This window comes from Schistocerca piceifrons, chromosome 2, assembly GCF_021461385.2.
Source record: "Schistocerca piceifrons isolate TAMUIC-IGC-003096 chromosome 2, iqSchPice1.1, whole genome shotgun sequence".
In the NCBI taxonomy this organism is placed as follows: Eukaryota; Metazoa; Arthropoda; class Insecta; order Orthoptera; family Acrididae; genus Schistocerca; species Schistocerca piceifrons.
The window spans coordinates 590777778-590799046 of record NC_060139.1 but is presented as its reverse complement, the minus strand read 5'-3'; the positions used below and the strand labels follow the sequence as shown (position 1 = coordinate 590799046).

The 21269-nt window shown below is 43.1% G+C and overlaps 1 protein-coding gene across 5 annotated transcripts in view; it reads right to left on the bottom strand.

The window, feature by feature from the left end:
- LOC124776209 (phosphomannomutase) overlaps window positions 1-21269 on the bottom strand; it is a 45543-nt gene that overhangs the window by 13355 nt on the left and 10919 nt on the right. For all 5 annotated transcript variants that reach the window (XM_047251059.1, XM_047251055.1, XM_047251058.1 and 2 more), the window contains exon 5: window positions 2124-2391. In XM_047251059.1, the coding sequence (XP_047107015.1) occupies window positions 2124-2391 (268 nt within the window). The remainder of the gene's footprint in view (window positions 1-2123; window positions 2392-21269) is intronic.

Genomic DNA, 21269 nt, shown 5'->3' with positions numbered 1-21269 from the left:
CCTAGCCTGGCGTTCCTTCCGTGGTGTGGCTAGGTGGAGGAGGGAGGAGGGGGATGGAGGGAGGGGAATGATTTGGAGTCTCATTTCTTAGCACTGAAGTTAGACCTTGACCGCTTAGAGACTGCTGGTGTTTGACCACCAGCAAGAGATGACATTCTACACTTCATGGCTTGTCATCTGCCCTGATGCCACCCACTCCAACCAGTGGCTCTCCCCAAGGGTGCCACAAAGCCGCAACTAAGGCCACCTGGCAGGATGGCCATTGCCGGGAGTCCCGGGCATCTACTCCTCGGCATACGTGGGGAGTTAACAGCACAGGCATCAGCAGAACGATCCCTGTGTGGTCAGGGGGCTATAACCAAGATGGTACATGGCAGCCCCACCACAACGGACTGTCTACCATGCTGGATATCAGGCGCAAACAAGCAAAGAAGTCAATTATTGTCGACAGCACAGAAAGCGATACTGCACAGAGGATGGACGAAAACGCACCCGATAGGGTGACCTCACTCAACAGCTGGAGAATGAGCGGAAGCGCAGATCCACGTCAACGAAGGATGGGAGACGTCTCAGCGCATGAGGGACACTATGCACCATGCAAGGCGCCCTTCCCCAATTGGCTTGCTCTTCGGGAAAATTTTGAAAAATGGAGGTCAAACCCTACAGGGAACCATCACATAAAGGCTGAAACATGAGACACTCCTTTTAGTCCCCTCTTATGATAGGCAGGAATACCTCCGGCCTATTCTAACCCACGGACCTGCAGGGGGAGCTTAAGATTATCAGTGATAAAACTAAATAGAAATTCACTACAGTGTGTTATGAGCAATGTTTTAATAGCACCATATCAATAGCTTGCTGTTACAAAAGTTGTGTACATAATCAAGAGTTAGAAGACACTGGAAACGGGGGCACTCTTTGTTACCGATAAAACTTTATCCTTTCATGGCATTCTACCAAGTGAATCATTATCTTTTAAAAAAACAAAGGTGTTACGTTGTAGAATTCAGTAAGCAGCATATTACCTAGCCTGATGAATGCAGATGTATGAGAAAGAATACTTCCACACATAATGGGGGCCTTAACAACTTTACCCATTAAGGGCTAAGTATGGAAAGCAGGCACATGACTTAGAAACTACGAATCTCTAATAAAGTTATAAATAGTGAACTGAGAAACAGTGAAGAGAGACTTGATTGCTTGGAAAAAAAAAATATCATGTTTTGGAAAGAGTTGAATCCAATTACTACTGAGCATTACTTTCTGCAAACAACTTAAGACACATAATTGTAGCTCCACTCATTTTCGTTTTCATTCCAGTTCTCCATCCCCAATTGGTCCCTTAAATGGTCTTGCTGCAGTGGTAACACCGGTTCCCATCAGATCACCGAAGTTAAACACTGTCAGGCCGGGCTAGCACTTGGATGGGTGACCACCCAGTCTGCCAACCGCTGTTGGCAAGTGGGATGCACTCAACCCTTGTTAGAAAAATTGAGGAGCTACTTGATCAATAAGTAGCGGCTCCAGTCTCGTAAACTGGCATATGGCCAGGAGAGTGGGTGCTGTCCACGTGCCCCTCCATATCTGCATCGAGTGATGCCTGTGGGCTGAGGATGAAACAGCGGCCGCTCGGTACTGGTAGGCCTTCATGGCCTGTTTGGGAACAAATTTTTTTTATTTGACTCATGAAAAGGACAATTGAGAAACTTTTCTCACTGGTGTAACTACTTGGTTCATAGTAAACATAAGAAAAAAGTAGTAAGAAAGAGACAGTTTTTTGTATGCAATTTTTAGGGTCATGCACTTGAATTTATTATATTCTGCAACATTCAGACTCATCAGATAGGAAATTAGTTATACACTGCAATAACCTACACTACATAAGTTGCTATGCTAGATTCTAAAATTTTTGTCATCAAGTGAAGTTTTGGCTGATCAGACTAACAGTATTGTTACACATCTACATGCCCACTTAGCTAGCTGAGTATTTATTGATTACTCAGACTTCTGAAACTAAAAGATGAATATAATACGATAATATTTTCTCATATTTCTGAAAGTAGTGCATCCAGATTGATGTAACTCTAGAATGTATATAAACAGCAGCATTTACGGAAACTCACCAATGGAATAGACCAGTCCCAAGTCAGGAAACTGCTTTCTTAGTACTGAAATAAATTTTTCACGTATTTTATGCTCTTTATCATACTCAAAAAACTGCTCTCGCTCCTTCTGACTGCAGCTTCTTCCCACAGGACTGACATTGATCATACCATTGCGAAATTCAATAAATGTACCTCGTTTGACAGGTAATTTTATATCTGCCATGTATCGCAGGGCAAAGTTGATAAAGGTTTGTAGTTTTTCTTCACCCATATGCTGTTGAATGCTCTGAAAAAAAAGGATAAGTGATATCACTCAAGTACACAATTTATTAAACTTAGTGCTGTATCACTGAAATATAATTTACATATCTGACAAAGTTTCTTTAGAATGAATCTTTCTTCATTCAGTGAAGTGCACAAACTGTTATCAAATTTTCTGACAGACTAACATTGTGTGCTGAAACCCATCCTTACTTCTGCGGGTTGAAGAAGTAATTCTGGAAACAATCCTTAGGCTGCAGCTAAGCCATTATCCACCGTATCCTTCTGCTCAGTGGTGGTAGTCCAAAATTTCATTCTGGTGAACCTCTATCAAGTTTGGAAGGTAAGAGAGTGTTACTGGTGGACTGTACAGGTGAGGTATATGTGTAAGTAACTAAGGAGGTAACTGAAAAAGGCAAGGGCCCAGGTTAGGATTCCAGTGCAGTATGTAGTTTATTTCACCCTTTTTCTGATTTGTCCCTAGTGCAGCAACAGTTACTGCACAGCAAAGCAAACTGAAGCCCTGGCATGGTGGAAGCACTGCCATGTTTACACCCAACAGATGTGAAGGGGAGGAAATAATGGCATAGATTTCTTACAACTGGAGCGCTGTCAAATGCTACGTTCTATATGACAATGACCTGCATACCCCAAAAATTTAATATTCGCCGGTGCTTTTGTTCATCAGTACTCTTCCCATATTTTGACAACAATTACTCATATTGTAATACGCATGAATCCACATTTTCCCAGAATTAAAAAAAAAAAAGACTGCTTTAATTCTGATGTATCATTTTTTCATAAAAAATGTAAAGTAGTATTTTTTTTAACTATGTCATATTGTTTGTACATGACAACTCATTCATTCTGGCACCTTTTAACACCAAATTCCACAGATCAAATAATTTTTCTCAGCATTTCCTTCCTGTCTTTGGTGTCCATTTCCATGTGACAAAAGCTGCGAATTTTTTAGAAATTTGGTATAAATTTTTACTGTTCATATTGCAGTAATTGCTGTGAAGCATTGGATATGCATGCATATTGTCAGTGGGGTATTTGGTGTGTGCACTTTGCTAATGGTTTTCTCCCACTATAATTTGTACATATTTGATTTACTCAACTTTAACAAATGATTCCATGCTCTGATACTTTTTCTATCGCCACTGTCACTCCATCCTCCCTCTCATTGTCTGTAAATTTAATGACTTTAACAGCAGGTCATCATGGCTGCCCACAAAGGCATCTTCTGTGATTGCTTTTTGTGCTTGAACTGGTTTTTGTGGTTTTGTGGTTGTAGGGCGCAAAACTTCTATGGTCATTAGCGCCCAGCCCGTGACGTAGGAAACAGGAAAAAAGACGAAATTTAAAATCAGCAGCAAGGGGAACAAAGTCATAAAATTTGAGAAACTAAAGGCAGAAGGAATGCTTAAAAATCCACTATAGAAAGGGGTTGGTTGTCCCCAAAAAAAAAAAATCAAATGACTGACGTCATTTCACTGTCACTAATAAACTGTAGAACGCGGTCAGCTGAGCGCGTGTCATCAGCTAAAATCAACGATAGATCAGGCGATAGCTGTAGACGGGAGCGTAACGGATTAAAATAGGGGCATTCAATTAAAAGGTGTCTGACCGTCCACAGCTGAGAGCAGTGGGGACAGAGTGGGGGAGGATCACCGCTTAAAAGATGTCGATGGCTAAAAAGACAGTGCCCTATCCGGAGTCTGGCTAAAATTACCTCCTCCTGACGACGCGTTCGGGAGGAAGAGGTCCAAACGCAAGGAAGGGCTTTCACTTCCCGCAATTTATTATGGGGAAGTGTTGACCAATGCGCATGCCATAAATGAGCAACTTGGCGACATAAACCGCTCCGTAGATCGGTAAACGGAAGAGACTGAATAGCTGGCCGAGGAAGAGAGACTGCAGCCTTGGCCGCTATATCGGCCGCCTCATTCCCACAGATACCAGCGTGTCCCGGGAGCCAGAGGAACGCCACTGAGACGCCCCCCAGGTGGAGCAAGCGCAGACAGTCCTGAATCTGGTGGACCAGAGGGTGCACAGGGTAAAGAGCTTGGAGACTTAGGAGAGAGCTGAGAGAATCTGAGCAGATTACGTACTGTATCCGCTGATGGCGGCGGATGTAGTGGACAGCCTGGAGAACAGCGTAAAGCTCCGCAGTATAACCCGACCACTGGTCGGGAAGCCGAAAGTGATTTGGGGTGTCGCCAACAATATAGGCACTCCCTACACCTAACGATGTTTTCGAGCCGTCGGTGTAAATAAATGTGGCGTCCGTCATTTGTGCACTTTGAGCAGCAAATGCCCGACGGTAGACAAGTGTAGGGGTACCATCCTTGGGAAATTGACATAGGTCTCTGAGCAAGTCGATCCGGGGACGGAGCCAAGGCGGTGCTGTACCCCAAGTTGTCAAGAAGGTTTTAGGAAAGCGGAAGGAGACAGAATGGAGCAGTTGACGGAAGCGGACTCCCGGGGGTAGTAGGGAGGAGGAGCGGCCTGCATACCCGACATCAAAGGAGGTGTCGAAAAAAAGGTCATGGGCTGGATTAGCAGGCATGGAAGACAGATGGCTAGCATAACGACTCAGAAGGACTGCCCGCCGATTGGACAGCGGAGGTTCAGCAGTCTCAGCATAAAGGCTTTCCACAGGGCTGGTGTAAAAAGCTCCAGACACTAAACGTAATCCACGGTGGTGGATAGAGTCGAGACGCCGAAGAATAGACGGCCGAGCAGAGGAGTAGACTATGCTTCCATAATCCAATTTCGAGCGCACTAAGGCGCGATAGAGGCGGAGAAGGACCACTCGGTCCGCTCCCCAGGAGGTACCATTCAGGACACGGAGGGCGTTAAGGGAACGCAGACAGCGAGCCGAAAGACAGGAAACGTGGGAGGACCAGCACAGTTTTCTGTCAAACATAAGACCCAAGAATTTAGCGACGTCGGAAAACGGAAGGTTGACAGGACCTAGATGTAAGGAGGGCGGAAGAAACTCCTTACGTCGCCAAAAATTAACACAAACGGTCTTACTGGGTGAGAAACGGAAGCCGGTTTCGATGCTCCACGAGTGGAGGCGATCGAGACATCCTTGAAGACGTCTTTCAAGCAGGCTGGTCCGTTGAGAGCTGTAGTAGATCGCAAAATCGTCCACAAAGAGGGAGTCCGAGACATCAGGAAGGAGACAATCCATAATTGGATTAATGGCGATGGCAAACAGTACAACACTCAGCACGGAGCCCTGGGGTACCCCGTTTTCTTGGGAGAAAGTACGGGAGAGAGTAGTGTTCACCCGCACCCTAAATGTGCGCTCTGCCATAAATTCGCGAAGAAAAAGGGGCAGCCGGCCTCGAAAGCCCCAAGAGAACAGTGTGCGGAGGATGCCTGTCCTCCAACAGGTATCGTATGCTCTCTCCAGATCAAAAAATATTGCTACCGTTTGGCGTTTCTGGAGAAAATTGTTCATGATATAAGTGGAGAGAGCAACAAGATGGTCAACGGCCGAACGATGCTTTCGGAATCCGCATTGGGCTGGTGTTAAAAGACTGCGGGATTCCAGCCACCAAGCTAAACGGTAATTCACCATACGCTCCAAAACCTTACAGACACTACTCGTGAGAGAAATGGGGCGATAGCTAGAGGGGAGATGTTTGTCCTTTCCAGGTTTCGGGACGGGAACGACAATAGCTTCCCGCCATCGCCTGGGAAAGGTACTGTCGGTCCAAATTCGATTGTAAAGGCGAAGGAGGTAACGCAGGCTATGGGTTGATAAATGCAGCAACATTTGGACATGGATACCATCTGGTCCTGGGGCGGAGGAGCGAGAAGAAGAGAGGGCATGTTGGAGTTCCCGCATGGAGAAAACAGTATTGTAGCTTTCGCGATTTTGAGAGGAGAAAGCAAGATGTCGCACTTCCGCTGCACGTTTCTTCGGGAGAAACGCTGGCGGGTAATTTGAAGAGCTCGAAATCTCAGCAAAGTGCTGACCCAATGAGTTAGAAATTGCGACGGGGTCCACTAAGGTATCATGCGCGACAGTGAGCCCAGAGACCGGGGAGAAACTAGGTGCGCCTGAGAACCGTCGAAGCCGACTCCAAACTTCCGAGGAGGGAGTGAAGGTGTTAAATGAGCTAATAAAGAATTTCCAGCTTGCCTTCTTGCTATCGCGGATGACGCGACGGCATCGCGCACGGAGCTGCTTATATCGGATACAGTTTGCCAAAGTTGGATGGTGACGGAAAATGTGAAGAGCACGTCGCCGCTCACGTATTGTGTCACGGCATGCCTCGTTCCACCAAGGAACTGGGGGGCGCCGGGGCAATTCGGAGGTGCGTGGTATTGAACGTTCCGCGGCTGTGAGAATAACGTCGGTAATATGTGTGACCTCATCGTCGACGCTGGGAAAGCGACGGTCATCGAATGTCGCTAGAGACGAAAAAAGTGTCCAATCGGCTTGGGCAAACTTCCAGCGTCGCGAGCGCATATATGGCAGTTGAGGCTGCAGTCTAAGAACACATGGAAAGTGGTCACTCGAGTGTGTATCATCAAGGGCGAACCATTCGAAGCGCCGAGCTAGCGGAACAGTACCGACCGCAAGGTCCAAATGAGATAAATTTGTCGTGGAGGCAAACAAAAATGTGGGGACCCCAGTGTTGAGGCAGACTAGATCCGCTTGGTGGAAGACGTCTAGCAATAGTGAGCCACGTGGACAAGGATGTGGAGATCCCCAAAGCGGGTGGTGGGCATTGAAGTCCCCAACCAGCAAATAGGGGGGTGGAAGCTGCCCAAGAAGATGAAGGAGATCAGCTCGTGCCATTGGTGTGGACGATGGAATGTATACCGTACAAAGAGAGAACGTGTATCCAGAAAGGGAAAGACGGACGGCGACAGCTTGGAAGGAACTGTTTAAGGGGATTTGGTGATAATGGAGAGTATCGTGGAGCAGAATCATGAGTCCTCCATGGGCTGGAGTGCCTTCAACAGAGGGGAGGTCATATCGGACGGACTGAAAATGAGGGAGAACAAAGCGGTCATGTGGACGCAGCTTTGTTTCCTGAAGACAGAAGATGACCGGCGAGTAGGATCGTAAGAGGATCGACAATTCATCCCGATTGGCTCGAATGCCGCGGATATTCCAGTGGATAATGGACATAGGGGGAACAGAAAATGGAGGAACGTGACCAAGGGTGCTGTCAACTCAACGACTGCTCAGAGCTTGCGACCGACAGCATGGAATGGCATTCAGTCGAAGGCAGAAGATCCTGATCCATAGGTTGGTCAGGAGCAGCTCCAGCCACCAACGATCGGCCAGTTGACCGGCCACCAGCAGTGCGCCTCGGCGACACAGAAGAAGGCCGAGGGTGATTTCCGCCAGGTGGTGCTGTAGATGGGACACGCCTTGGCGGAGAAGGAGAGGAACTGTGTTTCTTCGTAGCCTTCTTGGAAGTATGATGTTTAGATGAAGGAGGAACCGATGGTTGTGAAGTTGCGGTACGTAAAAACTCTTCACGAGAATGCTCTTTTTTCGAAGACTTGGCGTCTGACTTTTGGGCTCGAGATTTAGCAGAACCCGACGAAGGGTGAGCCATTGAGTGGGCAGGCGAAAGTGGTGAGGTTGAACGGGCGATCTTTGCGCTGGCCGATCTGACGACCGTGGTACTAAAGGTGAGGTCGCAAGTCTGCGTGGCCGCCTCCTTTGTTGGCCGAGGAGAAGCAAGGACAGTGCTGTATTTTCCTTTCTGAGGCACAGTGGGCTGTCGACTGGCGAGTAACTTTCGAGCAGCAAAGGTCGACACCTTTTCCTTCACTCTTATTTCCTGGATGAGTTTTTCGTCCTTAAAAACGGGGCAATCTCGAGAGGAAGCAGCGTGGTCACCCATACAGTTGATGCAGCGAGGGGATGGGGGTGGACAAGCACCCTCATGGGCATCCTTGCCACACGTAACACATTTGGCCGGATTGGAACAGGACTGGCTGGTGTGATTGAACCGCTGACATCGATAGCAACGCGTAGGGTTTGGGACATAAGGGCGAACGGAAATTATCTCATAGCCTGCTTTGATTTTTGATGGGAGTTGAACTTTGTCAAATGTCAAGAAGACAGTGCGGGTTGGAATGATGTTCGAATCAACCCTTTTCATAGCCCGATGAACAGCTGTGACGCCCTGGTCAGACAGGTAGTGCTGAATTTCTTCGTCAGACAATCCATCGAGGGAGCGTGTATAAACGACTCCACGCGAGGAATTTAAGGTACGGTGCGGTTCCACCCAGACAGGGAAGGTGTGGAGCAGAGAAGTACGCAGCAATTTTTGAGCCTGGAGGGCACTGTGTGTTTCCAACAACAGGGTGCCATTCCGTAATCTGGAACAAGACTTTACAGGACCCGCAATTGCGTCGACACCTTTCTGAATAATGAAAGGGTTGACCGTGGAAAAGTCGTGACCTTCGTCAGACCGAGAAACAACAAGGAACTGCGGCAACGATGGAAGAACCGTCTGTGGCTGAGACTCAGTGAACTTATGTTTGTGAGCAGACATAGTGGAAGGTGAGGAAACCATTGCGGAAGAATCCCCCATGATTACCGGCGTCTCCGATGGCGCGCTCCTTCCTTGTGGGGGCCCTCACCGAGAGCACACCCGCCTTAGGTGATTGTTCACACCTCAGGTCACACCTCCCGACAAACGGACGGAGGGACCAATTGGCACTTTCGGAAGGTATCAGCTCGGGTAATCACCCCTCCCTGGGCCTGGCCGTTACCAGGGGGTACGTACGTGTCCTACCTGTCTACCCGGGGCGGGGAATTACGCGTTACCCCGTCACCGGCTACGCATGGAAGTGCGTGGGTCGGCCTTCAGACACGCACAGGGAGGAAGAAAGAGACAGGGAAAGGAAAGAAGAGAGGTCTCAAACGCCGCAGCGGAGAAAAGGGTAAAGAGAAGAGGTAAAGAGAAGAGGTAAGGAAAAGAGAAGGACGAAGAAAGATGAAGACATATAAGCAAGGAAGGCGAAGAGTGCGGTACATTTACAAGCGTCCGTCTCCGGACGTAGGCACAAACCACACTCCCAGAGGGGGAGAAAGGGAAGGAAAGAGCCAGAGGTGAGGGGGGGGGGGCGAAGATGGGGGATGGGGAAGGATACGGAAAGGGGGGGTATGCAGCCCGGAAAAGAAGGAAGGCCACATTAGCTCGGGGTCCCGTGCTCGCTACACACGTATCCACAAAAGAGTTGTGGATCCCCTGGGGGGGTTGTGCTTGAACTGCAAGGTAACAATGAGTACTAGTTGGAACTGAACATAGCTGTGCTTAATCATGTGGTCAAGCTTGTTCCCTCTACAACTAGAACTATGGTTCGCTTTGCCAATCAGGCTTCATCGTCATTTTCCACATGTTTAAAGGAATTAATACTTGTCTGTAAATAGACTATATTTGCAATAAATATTTTATTATTATATATGCTCAGGATACAAAATATTTTGAAATGAGTCTTGACTCTAAATATAACACCTTAATCATAACACATGTATCTTGATTCATGGTGTATCTTTCCTTTAGGACACAAAACATTTTACTGCGGCAAATTTCTTCATCGAACAACATATGTGCACTAGTTCTACTTCAAACACCATCAAGAGTGATCTCTCAGCATTTCCTGGTGTGACTGGTTAATGGTGTGCTTTTTGGGTGTTCAACAGTGTTGTTGATTCTCATTTTTACCAAATGACTCAGTTATCATTTTAAAATGCTGTGAGCTGATGATGATGATGAATCATGGGATTCAATTAACTATGAGCTAAAGTTTTTTATCATAGTAATCATTGGTAAATAATATCAGGATACATACAGGTAATGCTCACTTTGATCATGTGTGACAGCAATAGGCTGTTGCATGACAAAAAGTCTGAAATTCCTGTAAAATAACTAATTACTTGAAAAAGAAAGAGAAGATAACTGAACAAGGACACTGCTATATAAACTAAAAAGAAGTTAATGACAGATTTGTTGTGTCCTTGCCACTGGACGCAACCAAAGCTGACACATTGAAACAGCGCCAGTGCTTTGAAGTTCACCTACAACCAAAAGTGCAGCCCAAACAGCAACCTCCACACTGCTGCCAATGAGCTGGACTTTCAAGTGGCCACAGGTAGCAACAGACAGTAATGTTTGGCACTGGCATATGACAGCTCTAGTACAGAGTTCCAGGGTTGCTGTTCATAGCTACAGTTCATAGTGGAGATCAGGCTGCGAGACAGTCTACAAGTGGAGTCGCCTATAGCCTTCGCATAGGGAGAAGTGTTTACTACAGTGATTGACAGTGTGGTGCCCAGGAAGGCCATAGTCTTGTTGACATTGTATTCAGGCCACTGCTTAGTTGCCATCTGTCCACAAGCACATCCAATGAGTCGCTGTACAACTTTAGTTAAGTACCACGGCACAATAAAGTGTATATTTGTGTCACTAATTTGTTGCACTATCATAGTTCCTCAATTGGCATCGAAGCATCTAAATCAATATGACATGTGCAAGCTGTCCCACCCAAATGACATGTACATATCAAGATTAATATAGTCTAAGGCTTCTGAAAAAAATCGTTGTGACTTTTTTCCTGGCAAAGCATTACACTTCTCTCCACCACACTTCGAGACAGATATTTAAAAACTCTGTATTAATTAGTGGATCTACCGTAGTTAACACATACAAATAGTGCCCACACCACAAGGTGATACTTTTTGGCAGTCTGCCTCTTGCGGTAGTGTGTTGTTCAGTCAGCCAACACTGAACCTGGCTGTAGTGACACTGTAAAGGAATTATGGCAGCAATCATACTTATTTTGTATACTAGAGAAAATATTTCTGTTTACTTAACAGCTTGGTACAACTACAGTTAAATATTTCTTGTTCATTTCAATACAAACTGAAATATTAATCTTGTAACTAAACCTACAACACAATTTTTCTGTGCTTAAATTTTGGTAATTAGACCACTTAAAAAGTCTTGTTTTTACCGATATGATTCCTTCACATATTGCAATGGAAGTTCCTCACCTTTCTTCTCCCTCCTCCCAATAATACTGTTACATTACTCAGAACAGTCCGTTGCTCTCCAATCTAAATTGCATCATTGTCACTTAAATACACTCTTAAATCTTGTTTATCTTAGCTCTGTCAGATTCTTTCAAAGGGTCTGCTGCTAGCTTTTAATGTCTATGGACCTGGCACCGCATAAGGTATTCACTGTCTCTGCATTATAGCTACACTCTGTCAGCAAATACAGTAATTGACACTCTGTCATATCAGAGTTCACAGATCTGGCTTTGTCTCACGTTGTCCATATTAGAAACAAAAAACTTTAGAATCTTAACTGCACACTGGCATATACTTGCTACTCATTTCCAGAGAAAAATGAAGAGAGATATACTGTTGTGTATGTTAGGGCAACGTACAACCTGACATCTCTCTCAATGTATACATTGACTCGGTGCATAATTACATAAGTTTTACTTTGAAACGGAAGAAAATAAAAGTAGACTGAAGCCAAATTGACTTTGCAAGGTAACTCAGTGTTCATATTTCCCCAGTTTGTGGAGTTTTCACATAATGATGATATGTTCAAGGAATTACAAAATTAGGAAGGCCATGTGCAACATCATCTGGATATGCCTAACATAAATTCTATGATTATATAAAGACATGGAGTGCTGCATTGCTCTGCAATCTTTGAGCCAGAAGGTACTTTGTATGTTGAGAGACACTGAAGTTTCTCCTCACTTAATTCATACATGGCTTGGTAAACAGTGACTGCTTTTATGTTGGTGAGTACGTAACAACTCTAATCATATCTTGATAATTCTTGAGAGGTGGTAAGTATGGGATCCTAGATGTTCTAAGATTTCTTACTGCAAATCATTTCTTTTATGAGGATGTGGTGAAAAGTAATGCCTCTAAATTTTTTATGTGAAAACTCTTGAAGCTTTTTAAATAAAACAAACTTCATTAACATTCTATATCTTTCTTCTTCTATCAACAGTCACCCCGGTGATGAACACATTTCTCCAAATAAGAGACCAGTTGTTGATGCAGTCACTGCACATCTGCTTGCAGCACTTCATCACTATCAAAGTGAAGTCCTCGAAGGTATTCTTTAAGTTCTGGAAATAGATGAAAATTGGATGGGGCCAAGTTGGGACTTTATGGAGAATGGTCAATGACAGTGAACACAAGACATTGAACTGTTATAGATGTTGCAGTGCTCATGTGTAGTCTGGCACTGTCAGACTGAAGAAGAGGGTGCTCCATGCATGGAAAAATTCTTCCAATTCACATGCTTTCAGTTTTTTTCAAGGCCTCACAGTACTCTGACATAATTACATTACACACCGCCATGGTACACACTACAATTTGGAGCCCCCTAGAACAGAGGGTTGCAACTTCTGTCGATTGAGTACGGTAATACAAATGATATGTAATACCTCAACCAGTATTGAGAACAGAATAAAAAATTTGGAGGCATTACTTTTTCAGTATGTCCTTGTAGTTGTCAGAGCAGATTGCTGCAAGTTGAGAGACATTTTTCTTTGGGTATACAAGTCTTTTAAGACAGAATTACATAATATGATGACAATAATCATAACTGATTTCAGCCAGTTCATTTTCAGATTTTACAGGTTATAGGGGGCCTTTGGTGAACTGTACGTTGTTGTTCACTAAGTGCCCCTAAAACGTATATGTAATATCTGAAGACGGGCAACACATGGCTAAAACTAGTTATGACTGATGCTACATTATGTGATTAGATCTAAAATAAAAATAAGTGTGTAATTATTCAGGTCATGTTTCCCGGTATACATAAAGACGGTTCTTCTTCGAGTGTTTGCTATTTACGGTATATGACCATTTTTATAACACATTTACACATCTACACAAGTCTGCTAAATAGGTGAACATCTGCATTACCATTTATTTCATTTTTTTTTTTTTTTTGTCACTGACCATGATGCTCTGTTATGCCTGCACTATACAGCTGTTTATAATCATACTCTGTCACATAATTTTTGTAGTTTTCCAAGAACTTAACCCATTTCTGCCTACTGTGACATGTGAGATTACAATTAAAGTTAAACTTTCAAACCACTGTAGAAGTAACACCACTGGTCAGAATGACATCATCGTAATATTTTCGGAGAAGGGGGAAAATAGCAATAGATGGCACTCTAAGCATCATAATTTAATAGTGGATTACTACAAATGACAAATAAATTATACAACAATGCCTAAGATGTATGTTTGACATTAAACAAACTGTACTACTCAGTGTGCACGAGTGTACAGGTGTGACACTGTTAGTGACATAAGCCCATCCACATTGGAAGGGCAAAATCGGCTTATAATTGTCCTGAGGCCAAAAACCACATACAAAGCATCAATCAAAATCAAATTGGATTATTAATTTCTATGTGATTGGTGCAAAACATGTTCAATATGCTGTCCACCATTTTCTGCAACAAGCTGAAATCGAGAAACAGCATGTTCCACAACTGATTGAAGTGTTTCTGGGGTCACGTTCAGAATGTGTTGCGCAATGTGTGCCTTCAATGCAACTAAGTTTGCAATTGGAACACTGAACACAACATCTTTCACACAGTCTCATTGTCAGAAGTCACATGGATTAAGATCAGGTGATCAGGATGGCCACGCTGTTGGGAAATGGTGACTGAAAATTCTAGAATTTCCAAAATGGCGTTTCAGCAGCTGCTTGACTGGATCTGCAATATGCGGAGGTGCACCATCTTGCATAAAAGTGATCCCATCCACACTGTTGGAGAGCTGGAATGACGTAGCTGCACAAAAGACACTCATAGGGCTTACCAGTGACGGTAAAGGTAACAGGACCAGAAGCACCTGTCTCTTCAAAAAAATATGCCCTATGGGAATGATGCCATAAACCCGCACCAAACAGTGACCTTTTCACGATGAAGTGGTACTGGTTGATTTGCGTGTGGATTTTCCGTTGCCATATTCGACGATTCTGTGTATTGACATATCCGGTCAGATGGAAGTGGGCTTTGCCTGTCCACAAAATCTTTCACGACCAATCATTGTCCACTTCCATGTGAGCAAGAAATTCTAAAGCAAAGGTCTCTCTTGCTGGCAGATCAACAGGAAGCAACTTGTGTGCATGGGTAATTTTGAAGGGATAGCAAAGAAGGATATTTCGTAGGATTTTACACACCGTGCTCAAGGGTATGTCCAATGTTTGGGCAATTCTCTGTGCACTACACGTTTGCACACCACCACTTGTCTCCTCCTGCATTGCTGTGGCCACTCCCACTGATGTCGAATCAATTTATTTCCTTCCTCTACCAGGTTGCACATCAAAATAACCCGTCTTTTTAAATTTCTGAATCATTTATCGAGACCCACGGCAGTTATCGGACCAATGCCTTTTTTCAAACCTTTCAGTGTCCTGTACTTCTGCAGAATTATGTGTTTATAGTCGTCATTCTTGTAATACAGCTTTACAAGCAGAGCGTGGTCCTTCACTGAGACAGTCATGGCGAACGTCACAGACACGAAAGTGGGAAAAAGTCATGAACCCGGCATGTTTATACCAACTCCTATGGGTCGTGCGCATAGCGGGTGTTTTCATTTATGTATTCTGACACATATAGTACAATCTGTTGATAAATTTTTACACTTTTTTCTTCTTCTGCCATATGTTTTCCTGCATATCCAATAATATTCCATTGTAATTTGATGTCATTCTGACCAGTGGTGTTATTTCTACAGCATTTTGAAAGTCTAACTTTAATTATAATCACTCTGTATATCACATAACATTTTACCATTGTTTTTTCTCTTGTTGGCAAACAATGCATGCATTTGAAATGCCTGCTGTTGCATGTCTCTCAGTTAAGGAAGCTCTACTGTTGATATTTAAGTGGGTTTCTGCCAGTAGAAAGCAGGTAGAGGACAGTGTCTGGTTGTTCAGTTGCTGAAAACTTTTAGCCTACTGAATAAAATTATGTCTTGGGATAAGAAGTAAGAACTATTTTCTGAAGCAATATACCACACAATTTTTAAAATTTTTGCTTAATTATAATGTTAAAAGTGTTGAAATTTATATTATAGGTTATCCACAAAATTCACTTAATTATTATGGCTCCAAATTCAGTTATCAAATGTGAGTCACATGTATGTTACGCTAGGCAGAACAGTCAATATAATGCTTCCTTCTTTCTCAGAAGCCTGTCTGTGCATGAAATCCTGGCTAGTCTTGAGGAGGAGGAGGAGGAGGAGGAGGAGGAGGAGGAGGAGGTACTGAGCTTGCTGGAGCTAATGTGGAGTTGGATGAAAATTCTGGTGAAGAAGATAGGGTAGAAAGACAGATAATCTTAGAAAAAGGCAACTTCATGCTGGTGCAGAAGCAGTATCCGGCAACAAAAACAGGTTATTTGGTGAACCTGAGACTGTTTGCTCTCATGATGCTAAATCAGGAAATCTCATTTCAATTTAACAGAAAAGCTACAGATCCCAAATCTGTAACAAGAGATTAGAGAAAGGAGGACCTGCAAAGCGATAACACTTTATTTCTTGAGAGTGATCATATAAATACAGAAGATTGTCTCCAGTTCAGTACTTTGAACTGTTTTGGAAATATGAAATAATTAAATTTCTCAGAATTGAATAAAAAAATTCTTTGTTCAAGAACTGCCCAGATTCCAAAATTACACATGAAGAGATGAAAAGTTTTCTAGGAATTCTAATTCTCTCAGGCTATAATCCTCCACCTAGCAGAAGATGTTGCTGGGATTCAGGGTTGCACATGAGAGATGAAATGGTGCACAACGTGATGAGTAGAGACAGATTTGAAACAATTATGAGATTCATTCACTCATGCGATAACACACAAATCAATGTAAATGATAAAATTTGGTAACTTCATCCATTTACAAATATGTTAAGAAAAATGTTCTCTCTCCACTTTCAGACTGGGCAAGATTTGGATTATGATGAGAACATGATTAAGTATTTTGCGAAGCATGGATGCAAAGAATTTCTGAAAGGTAAACCCATTATATTTAGGTACAAACCATGGTGTCTAAACACAAACATGGGTTATCTAGTGGATTTTCAAATATGCCAAGGAACCGATCCACAAAGGAACAAAGTGTACAAGGAAGCACTTGGAAAATGTGCTGCATCTCTGGTTCAAATGATTGATTCACTACCTGAAAAAAGTAAAAATCTGCCCTACAGGTTTTATTTTGACAATATGTTTACATCGCCAACATTATTAGTTCACTTAAAAGAACGAGGTTATGGCCCAACTGGCACTATTCGTGACAACTGTCTGCCTAACGAATGTCAACTTATACCCTCTAAGACAAGGTCCAAAAGGAATACGAGAAGAGATTTTGATTACAAGAGCAGCAAGGAGAGTGATATGATTATTAGCAGATGGCTAGATAATTCTGCAGCAGCAGTTGCTTCGACCAGCCATGGGATCAATCCAATAAGCTCTGTGAGCTGATATTCAAGACAAAAGAAGAATAGAAAAGTTGTACTGTGACCACATGTTATCAGAGCAAACAACAAAAATATGTGGGGAACTGACCGATTGGATGAAAATGTAGCGTTACGTACAGTGAGCATCAGAGAAAAGAAATGGTGGTGGCCAATTTTTATGTGGCTACTGTATGTGTCTGTACATAATGCATGGCTTCTCTACAGAAATACAGGTATGAATATGCAACAACTGCAATTTCCATGCTACACTGTGAAATGTTATGCGACTTCCAATGTAACGATCCCTAGAGGTCCTGTAGGTAATCCATATCAAGGCAGAGTGCTGCAAGACATCGAATATGATGAAATAAATCGGAGTCACAGAAAGAAAGAAGAGACTGTGCTGCACAAAACTGCAAAGGAACTCCAAGAACAATATGCAGCAAATGTAATGCAGGTTAGTGCATAGAGCGTTTTGTAATGTATCGCAGAAAATGAATGCTGTTGCCTAAACATAGTGTAAATGACATGCACTGCTTTATCTTATTTACTGTCATGTATTTCACTAATAATGTATGATCTGCCTAGCGTGACATATATGTCACACCATATTTTCCTCACATTATTAATTACTTTTTTGTTAGTTTGCTGCTGTAAGTTTCATTAATGACAATAAACAAATAAATATCTAATTTGTAAAATTCAGAAATGAAAATTAATTCAGGCAGAAATGGATTAACAAGGAAATGTAGTCTGCACCTAATTTTAGCCACAAAGCAACCTAACTGACAGTTTTGTTTTGTATGGCCCCAGTTTTGTTTTGTATGGCCCAAATACTATGTTACAGGCTGTCTTTTTTTGACTGTAGAGTTTTGAGTGTGGTAGACTGTGGAATGTGTTCTCCAGTACCATGCAAAGTGCAGAGTCAAGAAAACTTACTCAACAGGAACATACATTATTATTTAATGACTCTGACACAGTACACCCATGATGGTGGCTCAGGGGCTGATCATGGTTATTACGCAGCAGGTGACGTCTCCAGTGAAATGCTGAGGCACCACAACAGCAGCTGGCAGTGACAGTGCCCTCACTAACTAAGTAGTTTGGCAGCTCTGTTGTGCAAAAAGGCCAGCCACTGGTGTCTTCTGCCTACACTCCGTGGAATCCAGTAGAAATGTGCAAGTGCCCTAAGTTGAACTCACGTGCGCCATGGAAACCCAGCTGGTGTATCAGACAATGCTGGCCAATGAACGGCCTCACCCAAACGGGTCCTGTTCGAAGCCTGAAATCATCAGAGGTAGCTGGTGGCTCATAGATCAGCAGCTTCACCTACTTGTTAACACTGCTTGATGAAACTTAGTCATGCATTCAACCGAAGACTGATGTGGAGATTGCACTGGTCAAATCCACAATGCCAGAAGCTGAGCTTGGAGCATTTATATTTCCTCTGGCCATGAATGGTATGTCGCAGGCTGGACTGCATACTGAACTGTGGACACACCATGTTGTGCTACACCATGTAGCAACCCAGTCAATCACTAATGGCAGAACACTTTTGATCTCTGCAATACTGCAGTGCTTGGCTGCAGAATTACACTGGTGGGAGGTCCACATATCCGTTGCATGACTATGGTGGTCTATCTGAGGCTCAGGCCACAACAATAATTACTCTCAATGATTTTATGACACAGCTAACTTCAGCTATGACACAACGATAGCCAAATGCTACAACATTTTTACATTTTGTAAAGAACACAACTCGTTGGACGTCCTGTCAAGGTATGACTGAACATTGTATTTTTTGCCTTCTCCTTGGTTACACTTCATCACCACTGTTTAAAAGTTACAGCTATTATCATCTGCCATGAAATTATTGCACAATTATTATTTTTGTATGACAAGATGAAAATTTACATCTATGACAGCCGATGTGTCTCCATCCATGATAATGAACTGAATAAAAAATGTAGGAGAATCAAGTGATAATTAAAATACCTGGTTGTACTTTAGTATGGTGTTTGGGATAGCATGTGTAACGAGTGTGGCTTGGGTTTGCACAAGGAACACTATTGGGAACCCTGCTTGTTGTCATAGAGCAGGTCACTATTTCTGAATGCAGGCCATTTCTCACCACTATGAGACAAGTACAGTGCTAGGAAAGTTCTGCAGTATAGACGTCTTTATTTTAATACCCTAAAATAATTTCTACTGCTTTCAATAGGTTTCTTCATTCTTTGAAATCACTCCTAAAGTTGTACTCCTCCCCCTTTCCATGTCTTCTGATAGTTCGGCAATTTCTTGGCCCCCATCTCAAGGGTTCCTCATCACCACCATGCTTTCAGATACAGAAATAAAGTGAAATCACATGTGGTGGCATCAAATATTCAAAAAATTTGAAGCCATTTCAAGTTCATCGATAGCACAAATTGCTGACTAGTGTGCTTACATGTTGTCATTAGCAAAGTAGCAAGCCCAAGTGATCATTTTTCCTCAGCTGAATGTCACTCTTTTCAGCCCTCTTCTTGAAACGATAAGTGTTTACTATCCTCTTCTAGCGAGACTGGGCTATTCCGATAGTGGCAATGACACTTTCATCTTTATATATTCACTCTTTGTTTTTACAGGTAGGAATAAAATAGACAGAAGAGCCAAAGAAACTGGTAAACCTGCCTAATATCGCACTGCGCCCCCATGAGCACGCAGAAGTGCTGCAACATGACGTGACATGAACTCCACTAATGTCCGAAATAATGCTGGAGGGAATTGACACCATAAATCCTGCAGGGCTGTTCATAAATCCGTAAGAGTATGGGCAGGTGGAGATCTCTTCTGAACAACACATTGCAAGGCATCCCACATATGCTTAATAATATTCATGTCTGGGGAGTTCAGTGGCCGCGTAAGTGTTTCAACTAAGAGGAGTGTTCCTGGAGCCACTCTGTAGCAATTGTGGAAATCTGGGGTGTTGCACTGTCTTGCTGGAATTGCCCAAGTTCTTTGGAATGCACAATGGACATGAAAGGCTGCAAGTGATCAAAGAGGATGCTTACGTATATGCAACCTGTCAAGAGTCATATTTACATGTATCAAGGGACCCATATCACTCCAACTGCACACACCCCACACCATTATAGAAACTCCACCAGTTTGAACAGTCCCCTGCTGACATGCAGAGTCCATGGATTCATGAGGTTGTCACCATACCCGTACATGTCCATCTGCTCGATACAATTTGAAATGAGACTTGTCCAACCAGGCAACATGTTTCCAGTCATCAACAGTCCAATGTCAGGCGAGGTGTAAAGCTTTGTGTCGTGCAGTCATCAAGGCTACACAAGTAGGCCTTCGGTTCCAAAAGCCCATATCAATGATGTCTTGTTGAATGGTTCACATGCTGACACGATGATCTAGAACTGAAATCTAGAGACATTTATGGAAGGGTTACACTTCTGTCACATTGAATGATTCTCTTCAGTCATTGTTGGTCCCGTTCTTGCAGGATCTTTTCCCGGCCGCAGCGATGTCAATGATTTGATGTTTTACCGGATTCCTGACATTCACAGTACACTCGTGAAATGGTCATACAGGAACATCCCCACTTCATCACTACCTCACAGATGCTGTTCCCATCATTTGTGTGCCAATTGTAACACCACTTCAAACTCTAAATCTTGATAACCTACCACTGTAACAGCAGTAACCGATCTAACAACTGTGCCAGACACTTGTTGTCTCATAAAGGCGTTGCCAATTGCAGTTTTGTATTCTGCCTATTTACATCTCTCTGTATTTGAATATGCATACCTATACCAGTTTCTTCGGCACTTCAGTGTGGCAATAAAACCAGGTTTTGTCAGTTACTGGCACTCTATTTCCACAAAGAAATGTTTTTCATACTTGTTAGTATTTCTTTAGAATACAAGATACTACAGACCAATTGTCCTTCTGTTAATGGGTATGATGTCAATGTTGAACAAAGCTGTCTCACTTTAAAGAGACATTGCAGAATTGGACAGAATAGAAGGTATGGGTACACCCAATGAGTGAAATAATCATATGACAAATTATTGTCTTCCTCCACAAGTTACAATCCTTTAGCTCCATTCTCTTCAATGATTAATCATGTAGAGCAACTTCAATGGCAAGTGTTCTCAAGACCATAGTTACCCCTCTGAAGCTTCTGTACTTGTCTGACACTCTTCTCAAAGCCCTGAAGACAACTGGGATCGACGTCAGATTTCAAGAAAAAAATAGACAGCAAAATTGATCATCTCTTCTTTCACTCTGTTGGGACATACTTTGTTACACTAGCTGATCACAAGCAAGTTGTGCGTTGTTCAGTTGGATTTTCATATTGTGAAAATCAGGTAGTATTTTTTCTCACTTATGTAGAA